This window comes from Mercurialis annua, linkage group LG6 (assembly GCF_937616625.2).
Source record: "Mercurialis annua linkage group LG6, ddMerAnnu1.2, whole genome shotgun sequence".
NCBI lineage: Eukaryota > Viridiplantae > Streptophyta > Magnoliopsida > Malpighiales > Euphorbiaceae > Mercurialis > Mercurialis annua.
The window spans coordinates 42,476,777-42,488,587 of record NC_065575.1 but is presented as its reverse complement, the minus strand read 5'-3'; the positions used below and the strand labels follow the sequence as shown (position 1 = coordinate 42,488,587).

The window sequence follows — 11,811 nt, the reverse complement described above, 5'->3', positions numbered from 1 at the left end:
AAACATGAAATCGATAATCACTTTATAAAAAAAAATTGGCGGGATTCATCCTGCCATTTTTAGCGACGGTAATTCCGTCGTTAAAATAGCGGGATGAATCCCGCCGTTTTTTTTGGATTTAGCGACTAGAATTATTTTAGCTACGGATTTGATATCCGTCGCTAATATTCGCGCTAATCGACTGTTTTCTAGTAATGACAAGCTACACATACCATCACATTTTTAAAAAAAAATCTCATAAAAACAGGAGTGTACAAAATTCATGTGATAAACAAACTTTTTTTTTAGCAGCATATAGCAGTAGCAGTTACAATCTGAAAAAGACTATATATTATTACAGAACCACAAGTTCTTGAAAACGCGCAGCAATACATGACACAATTAAAACTTATGGATCGTATTGCCTAACCGGCACCTTTCAATGTGCTTTTTACTAGTACTGTCTGCAATAATCTCAGGACATCAATTGCCTTTGCTGCAGGCTGCAGCATGCATTTCCAACTGAAAATGATTGGTCATTTCGACTTGACATGAAAAAAATCTAGATTTTTAAATATGAAGCATTAAGAAACCGATCACCACCGACCATAACATAAGGATCAAGCACAAGACGGGGGGTTAAATATTGTTGTGGTTGTCGAATTATACTTTTAAAATAATATGACAAACTATAGTTAACTGTTTTGATAACTACAAGCAGGGACACCCAGGTGAGAAGGTGAAGGGTCAACCGTCCCCCCAATTTTTTATTTTTTTTACTAAAGAGTGCTTCAAGTGGTTATTAATTTTTTCTTTTTTCTAGAATCTGCCCCCTCAAATATATTTTTATACGATCACGTCCCCCATACTTAAGTTTCTAGTTCCGCACCTGACTACAAGACACTACTCCTACGCACGTATAAAGTTATGCACATATACAGGGATGTGCAAAAACCGAGCAAACCAACTAAACTGAAATATTTAGTTCGGTTTTATTTGAAATTGTAAAAATAATTTTGGTCGGTTGGTTCAATTTGGCTTGAAGCATAACAAAAAAATTCAATCAGTTTTCCATTTAAACAAAACTGAAAAACCAAATCAAACCTAAAAAAACTAGGGAACAGACAAGTTAGGTTAGGTTCGGATTTTTCAAAACTTCGATTTGATTTTCAAGAAAGAAAAATCGGTTCTGTCGGTCCAATCTGACCGTTTGCACACCCCTGCACATATATAGTTATAACTGATAACTACCGAATAGAATTAACTTGATTGAGGCAAAAACCACTGATCCAATTATTTGATTGTGTGATGTGTTGTTGTTCTTGAAACTTTGCAGCAACTTCAACATATCTATTTATAGAAAAAAATAATATTACAGAGGGCAGTTGACCAATGAATTAAACAGTTAAGATATATACGGCACAAAAAGGTAAAAGAACCTTGAGACATCAGACAACCAGATTCTATGTCCAACCTAATCAAAATATTAGACAATGATTAACAAAAAGTTGAAAATTTGACAAAAGAAAACTAAAGTACAAAATGTTAAGAAACAGCAGCAAAACTAAGATATATTCCACGGCCAGCCAGTGCTACATGATCTTTCTTATTCCGGCAAATACCAACGAAAATCTAAGTGCTCCACCGTGGAATAGACCATCTTCCGCTCGAAGGAGACGGAGACGATGAGACAGCCATGTACAAAGAGGTTGTTTTTTGTTTTTCGTAATTTTTTTAATTTTCTGATCATTTAGGACTTGTTGAACTTAAATAACCTAATTTCTCAGCTAATACATCAACATCTTCATTTTCATCAACTCCGTTAGTACTCTCACTCAACAACTCTTCCCAAAAACCATCGTCTAGTACTCTATCTTCTTCCTCTTCCTCCTCTCCGTCGAGTTCTTCTCGTCGAGATCTCCCGTACCCTTGCATTTCCAGAGCAAGCGCTTCCAGTTCCGACACTCCAAACCCATACTCTAAAGGCTCAGCTTTAACAGAGTTTCTACTTGATTCACCGGCCCCGCTACGTCGTCGTATCTGGTCAATAGGCCGTCGTCTTTTCTTAGTCAAATCTTCTTCCAGTTCTTTTCTTTTGTCCTTCCGCTGAGCTAACTGTTGTACAAAAGCCGGATTTTGAACCGCTCGAGCCAAGAACTGCATCATCTGCTGCTGTTTCATTTCTGTTCCTTGTAACCTCTGTTCCATTGATTGAATATGAGCTCTTGTCGTCTGCTGTTGATGTCTGAGCTTCACTAGTTCCGTCATTAAAACCTGTTTGTCGCGCTTTAGTCTGTCGAATTCTTTGTCCAGTCCGAATCTTCCGACTTCAACGCAAGATTCTTGTTGCTGATGAGGAGTATTTTGTTGGAGCTGATGGTGAGGTGGCAGTGGCTGATTTGATGATTTTCTTCTCTTGATGTTTTTTAGTAGATGTTTTTGTCCTCTCAAAAAACCTTCGTTTGCAAATTCCCATCTATCTGGGTCTATCTTTTTAAAACCCTGCAATTTTTGATTTTTGAGTATCAGATCACCAAGTTTGATTTAATCTCAAACTTGCATCTGAAAACTTATTTCTAAATAAAAAAATTAAAAGTTTCTGACTTTTTTTTTTGGTTAAATTTTTTGAGACTTTTTAGAAAACAAAAAAACAAAAAAGACCCACATGGGCACGTACAGAAACAGCCATTGGGAGATTTTTAAAAGAAAAAATTATAAAAAATGTGGATTTAATCATCACAGTCTGTAGCACAATGAACATTCCAGAACTTCTTAGAACAATCTTCTTCGCTGGTGAGTTAGTCAATAGTTCACTTGGTCACTGTTCCTTGAAGAATAATAAAAAATTCACTTTAACAACCGGAATTCATTCGTTTCAAAACAAGATTAAGATCAACCAGAATTGTATTGGACTAAATTTGAACAGCAAATTAAAGATTTACTTACATAAGTGTTAAGCTGTCTGACAAAGCTGGAGAAGTTATTATGTTTGAAGCACCTAGGCAAAAGTTCAGTAGAGAAAGTGTACGGATCCCAAACGACAAAACTGGAACCACTTACACTCCAAGAAACTACATGATCAGTGACTGGATCATCCACCATTTCAAAAGTCTTGGTCAGAAATGGCGGTGGCCCAATATCATGAAGTCCTTCTCTTGGCTGCGGTGGTGGTGCTGGTGGTCTCACCATTTCCGCTACTTGTGGTGGCTCATCCCCAAATTGAAATGAGCTTGAATCTCCATACTCTTTTTTCACTGTGAAATATGGATTCATAATTGCAATTCGTACGTTCTGTGTGTTAGTGTTGTAGTTAATTCAAGAAACAGAGTAATAAACTAAGCCAGTTCAAGAAACAGAGTAATGAACTCAGTTCAAGATTATTGAAACTGAGAAAAGAAAAGGTAGTTAAATCTGTTGGAAATTGAAAAAGAATAAATGAACAAGTTATTCATGGTAAGCAACTTAAGTCAAGAACAGAGTAGTGTGTAAAATTCAGAGGAGAGAAGTGTAAGATTATTATAGAAATGGAGAAGATAGAAATGGATTGAAGATTCTATTTTAAGGTTAAGACAAGAAAATTTGTATTGCTGTTACTGTTTTTATAGCATGTACAAGGGTTGGTTACACCATAGTTAGTTGAGTAAGAAGGGAGTGAGGTTCTAATATCTTTAAATAGAAAGTTCTGTTATGTATTTTAGAAACTTCTAGAGTTCTTGGTGGTGATCCTATTCTTTTATGAATTATCTTTTTTTTAATGCAAGGGTGGAGCAGAAAGGTAAGAAGTGGGCGGAGAGTGTTCTTTTAGGAAACTTCTGGAAGAGAAGAAGTTCCAAAGGGGTAGAAATGGTATATTGTATGGTGACCATATGGTGCGGGCCTCAATTTATCTCTTCAAATAAGTGTAAGAATAAACAAATCAATATTGAACAAAAGACCATTTTACCCCTTAATTTGTGTAGAAGTTTTTAAAAAATCAAAAGCTGAAAATATATATCATTTATACTCTGAACTCGTACAAATCAGGTCAAAATCTCCCTCCCCATTTTACTATAAAGCTCAATTCAGTTTAGTGAAGGAAATAAAAGAGAAGAGAAAGAAGTAATAATCAAGTGTGAAAAAGAGCGTACCTTAAAGTCTGCACATAAGGTGATTTACATAGTTGATCTGTGCAAACTTTCTTTTCTTCTCTCTCTGATTCCCATTTTTCTTTTTACTTTACGTAGCCGATTCAGTTACACCTCGACTAGTGTATCAGATGCATGCTACGCGGGGGAACATTGTTGTGTATTAGAACTCTTGTGGTCCCCTCAAAGTTGTTACGTATATATGTTGCCGAGTAAAGAATATTTGGGCAACTTTCTGGTATGACCGCATGTATTTAATATTTTGGGTGAGCAGATACGGGGAAGCGGTTTACGCGTTCCAAATTGTTAGTGAACTTATGAGCTCCAATTCATTCATATGTCGAGATTCTAGCGTTACTAGCGAGCTTATAAGCTCCAAGTTATTCGTATGTCTGGATTTTTGAGTTACCACATCTTAGTTAGGTTATGTCATTTATTATTTATCTTAGTGATGTTTTATTTTAACAAGATTGTTTGTGCCTAATACGTGTTATGCTACATTATCAATTATTTTGATAAATGCTATCTATTACCTTTAGTGTTTTCTTATAAAGATATTTGTCTATATCTACAATACATAAATAATTAATTAAAAAAAATTATAGTAATTATTATTTAATTATAAATTTAATTATTTATTTATATTCATTTTAATTTTAGTTTTAAATATTTAATCATTTAAATTAACTTTTTATAAAATATTTTTTTCTAGTAATTAAACCGGCTAAAACTGAAATCATGAACCAGAACTTGACCGGACCACCCAACTTTGACAGGTGAAAAAGTTAAGAAATTTGTAGCCAGTTGGCTAAAACTACTAATAGTAAAAGATGGGATATTGAACTCCCTTAATTAATGACCTTACCTATTATTATTAAAAGTATACTAAATTCTATTTTAGTAATAAAAAAAGTCATTAAATTATACTAATAAAAGGGATACTAAATTTCTGGTGAATTATAAAAGGATTATTAAGTTATATCTTCTATTATAAAAAAAAGTCAATGAATTATGTACCTTTTTATAATTTTGGCTTGCCACGTTAATAAAAATGACATCGTTTCATATGGATGAACTTTTTTATGACAAAAGATATAATTTAATGACCTTTTTATAAAAAAAAAAGTTTGGTATTTTTTTTATAAAAATAGATAAAATCAGTGACACGTGGAATTTTATATCCTAAAGATGAGTCCTCACTCCCACGTTGTTGACACAAAAATAAATCCTACGTTGTACTCTATGATTAAGCAAACCAAGTAGATAATACGTGTCATTTCATTTGGATAAAAGTAAAACAGAGCATGACGTGTCTTTCAATATATATGAGACACATGGTAAACTGTGATTGGATATTTTATAGGCCATCCACTTTACCCTTAGAAGTTTCGGATAATTAAAAGGGAGAACCTGAGATTATCGATAATTCAAAGGATTTTAGAGTTATTTATGCTTTTGTGTAGACGACAAGCGAGACAAGAGAAACAAGTGGGTAGAGGTGGCAAATGGGTGTTCTTGGGCGGGTTTGGGTGGGTTTCTTTGGGTTTGGGCATTTTTGGGTTGGGTAATTTTGGGTCACAATATTTTTGGGCAGTTTTGGGTTGGGTAATTTTGGGTTGGGTTGGGTCATGAAAACCCAAAATTACCCAAAATAAAAAGTGAGATACTTGAAATCTATATTTGAGATAAAAGGTTCAAAATAAAAAAAACCAAATTAATTTTTTTTCAAAGAAATTACTTTTCAAAATATTATTTTTCAGAAACAAATATTTTCCGGGAAAAAAATAATTCTCCCAAAAAAATAATTTTCTGGGAAAAATTAATTTTCCGGGGAAAAAATAATTTTCTGGGAAAAAAAATAAATTTTTTCGAAAAAAAATAATTTTCTGGAAAAAAAATAAATTTTCCGAAAAAAATAAATTTCTGGAAAAAAATAAATTTTCCGAAAAAAAAAAAATTTCTGAAAAAAAAAAATTTCGAAAAAAAAAAATTTCTGGGAAAAAAAAATTTCCGGAAAAAGAAATTTCTGGAAAAAATTATTTTAAAAAATAAATTATACAACTTATAAATATTATTTTAAAAACTCAAATACTCTTCATATTGAAATTTGTTTGGACTTAATTTTACCCATTGGGTCATTCTTATAAACCCATTTTAGCCCAAAAAAATTTGGGCTAAAATGGGTTGGGTCAAAAATTACCCAAACTTTTTTTGGGTGCAAATGGGTTGTATTTCTTTGGGCGGGTTGAGTTGGGTGCTTGGGTTGGGCATCTATTTGCCACCTCTACAAGTGGGCATGGCAAAGGCCTATCATATTTATTCGCTCTCCCGTTTCTATTATTTTTCAATTTTTTAAACTCGAAGAGTGGACATATTATATGCTTGCAATATTTTAATTGTTTTTTAAGCTCTAAAATAGTCTCAAAGGATGACATTGAGAAAATAAAATTATTATAAAATGTAAGATATTTATCCATACAAACCTTCTACACACTTCTTGAATGTACTAGACTTTCTGTGTGTGGGTGATACAAGCAGCAGCAAAGAACAATAAGCCTAACAATGAACAATAAAATATTACCAATAATTTACGCCAGCATACTCTCGTCAAGTTAGATATTATCATATTATTATAAAAAGACATATTTGATTTCCAAAATTTTCCAACAACACTATAGTAAAAATCATTTTTAATTTAGTTCTTTTCCATTTTATCAACTAAAAAAATAAATAAACTCCTAAAATAGTACTGTTTCAAAATTAATATTTTAAATTGAGCTTAATTAAGATTTTTCAATGAAATTCAACAAAATTAAACTTTATAAATCGGTGACGTGAATTTGACATCTATGTAAACAATTGATCTAATAAAATATGAATAGCAGAACTTTTGTAGTTTTGCTAAATGTAAAAATATATGCAAGTTAGGCGATTTTTAGATCTAATTTAATTGACAAAAGGCCAACAATGAAGATTATTTAAAATTGTTGTTTAAATTTTAAATAATATTATTAATATAGATTTAAGATTATAATTTTGTCCCCCTTATAACTTTAACTTTAAAAGCTTAATATTATTAAAAGCATATTATGTTAGCACAATATGTAATGGAGGAGCGGAGATTGTTAATATTACAATTACATTTGTATTATGTCTACAATTTTAAGCGATCGTTTCACCAAATTAGAGTTGAGGGGTTTATGTATTTATTGAGTAAAAAGTCAACGATTTATCAGCACCTTTTTCATTATAAATTGTTTTTTACAAGTATTTTTAATAAAAGTTGCTCCATTAGCCATTTAAAATGACACATGAATATTATTAACCGCGACTGGGAGGTTCAGATTTTTCACATCTTGAGAGAAGCGAATTTCGATGCGGACCATCTTGCGTCTCTGAGCAACGACAATTTCATCGGGTTAATCTTTCATGGTAACCCCCCTAGCCTGGTCCCCTGGATCATGCATGATTTTCATAGGACTTCTTATACTAGAAGAATTGTGTCTTAAGTGTTTTTAGGCTTTGCTTCTCATCCTTGTACCAAAAAAAATGACATGAATATTAGAAAAATGAAAAATATCATGAGTAAAAAAAAAACAGTTGCAATTTTATTCTAAAAGTAGACATAGACGGAGGGGCGGAACCAACCCTTTGGCTGAGATAGCGACCGCCCACGTAATTTATTTATTTTTGTAAAATTACCACCTCAACTTTTTTTTTTTAAATATGATTATTTAATTTTATTTTTTATTAGCCCTCTCAAATTTTATTTTATACGAATTAGCCACTTCATAATAAAATTTGTAGTTCTGCCCCTGCATAGTGCATAGACATAAAATTTATGATGAATAGAAAGTAAAAAATCCAATACTATTATAAGTCTAACAATTGTATCATATTAGTACAATAAATTAATAATGTGTTAGTCATACTAATATTTTATAATAAAAATAAATAAAAATTTAAAAATTTATTTCACAAATGTGCATTAACTTGTTTTAAAAATTACGTAGCATAACTCGCCTGACATCAGTTTTGGGAGTAGTTTGGTCGAGTTGCCGTCAACATTCTATGGATGTCTTCCATAATGGCATTCTCACAAATGTCGAGCGTTATAGAAGACTTTTGAGTTTGACCGAAAGAAAAATATGCTCTCCTTGTTTTGTAGTTGATGAAAATTAGGGACAATGTTTTTGCGCCGTAGATTTGAAACAGGGTGGATATTGTTTTGCAAAGCCTACAGCTTACATGTTCATGCGATTGTTCGACCGATTCTTTGCTAACCTTTTTTTTTTTTGGGTAAGTCTATCCAGTTTTCAAGACTTTGCCTTGATTAACCGGATCCGATCCGCATCGTACACCTGGCTTGGTGGGTGAATACGGATGCGGCTGTTTAAAAAAATCTTGAACCGGAGACACATATATTGTATTTTGACTTTATGCCTTGTACCAAAAGAAAAGGTTCAACAAAATTCTTTCAAGAATAAAGATATATTATAAGTAAAACTTAGGCTCTAACTTAACCCTATTTTTAACCCTATGTTACAGTAAAAGAAGAAAAAAAAATGGCTTGAGCCTACACTGAGACACCCCGTAAATGTAAGGTCATATACTCGCATAACAAAAGAAACCCTAATTTCTGATCAGCTGATACATAACCATCTTTATTCTCATCACCTCCTCTATTACTTTCACACAGCAATTCTTCCCAAAACCCATCATCAAGCTCTCTATCTCCACCTGACAGCATTTCTTTATCTTCTTCTTCTTCTTCTCCATCAGGTTCCTCTCTTCGAGATCTTCCGAACCCTTGCATTTCAAGAGCAAGGGCTTCCAGTTCCGACACTCCAAACTCCATAGGCTCAGCTTTGATGGAGTTTCTACTTGATTCTCCAGTCCCGCTATGTCGGCGTTCTTGATCAATAGGCCGTCGTCTTTTCTTAGTCATAGCTTCTTCCAGTTCTTTTCTTTTACCTTTCAGCTGAGCTAATTGCTGTATAAAAGCTGGATTTTGAACTGCTCTAGCCAAAAACTGCATCATTTGCTTCTGTTTTCTTTCTGTTCCTTGTAATCTCTGTTCCATTGATTGAATATAAGCTCTTGTGGTCTGCTGTTGATGTCTGAGTTCCACTAATTCCGTCATTAAAATATGTTTGTCGCGCTTCAATCTGTCAAATTCTTCTCCGACATAAGCCTCTTGTTGCTGATGATGATGGTTTTGATGATTTTGTTGTTGCAGTTGATGAGGTAGCAGAAGCTGATTTGATGATCTTCTTCTCTTGATGTTTCTTAGTAGATGTTTTTGTCCTCTCAAAAACCCTTCGTTTGCAAATTCCCATCTATCTGGGTCTATCTTTTTAAATCCCTGCAATTTTTCATTGATGATTATCAGATCATCAAGTTTGATTACTTGCATCTGAAAAAATTTGACTTTTTTTAGACTATTTTTAAAAACAAAAAAGACCCACATGGCCACGTACAGAAAGATCCATTGGAAAATTTTAAAAAGCAAAAATAATAAAAAAATGGAATGAATCATCACAGTCTGTAGCACATGAACATTCCAGAACTTCTTAGAACAATCTTCTTCGTTGGTGAGTTAGTCAATAGTACACTTGTCCACTGCTGCTTGAATAATAATAAAAAATTCAATTTAATATAAATCCACTGAATCAAAGAAATACAGGTGGAATTTTCAAAAATTTCATTATTTCAAAACAAGATCATACTTGACCAGAATTGAGGAGTCAAAGAATTAAATTAAGCAGCAAATTATAAGATTACTTACGTAAGTGTTAAGCTGTCTGACAAAGCTGGAGAAGTTATTATGTTTGAAACATCTAGGCAAAAAATCAGTAGAGAAAGTATACGGATCCCAAATGACAAAACTAGAACCACTAACACTCCAAGAAACTACATGATCAGTGACTGGATCATCTACCATTTCAAAAGTCTTGGTCAGAAACGGCGGTGGCCCAATATCATGAAGTCCTTCTCTTGGCTGTGGTGGTGGTAGTAGTCTCATCATTTCCGCTGCTTGTGGTGGCTCATCCCCAAATTGAAATGATCTTGAATCTGCATACTCTGTTTTCACTGTGAAATATGGATTCATTACTTCAATTAGTTCTACTGTGTGTCTGTGTTGTAGTTTTAGTGTGTTTGTTCATAAGTGCAAGATTTTTACAGATTTAGGGTTAAGACAAGAGAACTGGTTTTACTGGTTCTGTTTTTTCAGGAAGTAAAAGGTTTGGTTTAGGCCATAGCTAGATGAGTAAGAAGGGAGTGAAGTTCTAATAAATAGAAAGTTCTGTTATGTATTTTAGAAACTTCTAGAGTGGATATGATATAATATGATTATATGAGCCTATTAGGCAAGAAGTAGGCGGAGTGTGATCTTTTAGGAAACTTCTGGAAGAGAAGAAGTTCCGAAGGGGTAGATATGGTAAGTTGTATGGTGACCATATGGTGCGGGCCTCAATTTATCTCTTCAAATAAGTGTTAAGAATAAACAAATCAATAAAAACAAAAGAAATTGCAACTTGTGAGAACTGGACCTTAGCAATTGCAGATCCAGAAATATTTTATAGGATAAAAAAAATTATAACAAAAATTTATAAGAAGGATAAAATTAATAAAATATAAATTTTAAGATGGACAATGCTACACATTTTAAGGCGGAAAATTATACTATTAAACTTATATATTTATATTTTTAAAAAAATTTAAAATAATAAGATGGTCAACTGTCCATCATATACTCTTCCTAATTCCGCCTCCGGACCTTAGTATAAGTTAAGTCAAATTAAATTCAAAACGGATTCGTTTTGAGGAAGATGAACGGCAGGTTGAATGACGTGGACTGAATCGAAAGAGGGTGATAGTGGAGTCGGGACTTTCAAATGTCGGAATGTATATAAAAAATGTTATACCATTAATATACATTACCTATTATATTATCATTGTTCTCTGAATTCGTGGAGAATAATTTTTTTTTGTTCTATTCATAACATTATAAAATTTAAAATATGCTAAATATAAATAGATTTGAATTTTTTGGAGTACAATCGAAAGTAAAAATTGCAAAATGTAATAAAATTGGTCATTTTATAAAGTCAGAGTGTGACAAAAAAGAGTATATAAATGTTGATAATTTTTGAAATATTTTGCTAAAATAAATTACACTTATATTCTATTATTACGCAAATCAAGTAGGATAAATTCTTAGGTAGATTTATAATTTTACTATTATTTTAGTAAGGTACGTATTATATGCTACATACTCGATTTGCCTAAAAACTTTTCAAACCAAGTACTCCCTCCGTCCCGTTTAAGAAGGGACATATCCCATTTTTATTTGTCCCATCTAAGAAGGCCATATCGTGTTTTCCGTGCCAATTTATATTAAACTTCCACTTTTATCCCTTTAATTATTCCAATATGTATTAAATGCGACTCAATTTATAATACATCTATACTATTATTAGGAGAAAATATACTAATTAATAGGGGTAGACATGATAAAATAGAATATTGTTTTATTTTATTAATTTGTGTGCAAAACTCATTTGTCACTTCTTAAACGGGACGGATGGAGTATATAATATTAGAATAATTATACAATACAACGGTTGTACCATGTCATTCGTGCAACAAATTTATGAGGCGTTAGCTATGTATAAATATTTAAAGATAAAAAATAAATAAAGAT

General features: G+C 32.5%; 1 protein-coding gene across 1 annotated transcript; it reads right to left on the bottom strand.

The window, feature by feature from the left end:
- Positions 1 to 1,308: 1,308 nt before the first annotated feature.
- Positions 1,309 to 10,253, bottom strand: LOC126687905 (uncharacterized). The gene is made up of 7 exons (XM_056106376.1): positions 9,892 to 10,253; positions 8,683 to 9,468; positions 6,587 to 6,659; positions 4,107 to 4,170; positions 3,790 to 3,868; positions 2,926 to 3,294; positions 1,309 to 2,481 (listed from the first exon to the last, which is right to left on the bottom strand). The coding sequence occupies exons 1-7, from the start codon at positions 10,213 to 10,215 to the stop codon at positions 1,726 to 1,728; spliced, it is 2,451 nt and encodes an 816-aa protein (XP_055962351.1). The 5' UTR covers positions 10,216 to 10,253; the 3' UTR covers positions 1,309 to 1,725.
- Between the last annotated feature and the right edge of the window lie 1,558 nt (positions 10,254 to 11,811).

Coding starts and splice junctions, on each gene's coding strand:
- LOC126687905 (XM_056106376.1), bottom strand. CDS start 10,215: ATGAATCCATATTTCACAGTGAAAACAGAGTATGCAGATTCAAGATCA. Junction 9,469..9,891: donor TCAGACAGCTTAACACTTAC/GTAAGTAATCTT, acceptor GAAAAATTGCAG/GGATTTAAAAAGATAGACCC. Junction 4,171..6,586: donor ATTCAAGAAGTGTGTAGAAG/GTTTGTATGGAT, acceptor AATGGGAATCAG/AGAGAGAAGAAAAGAAAGTT.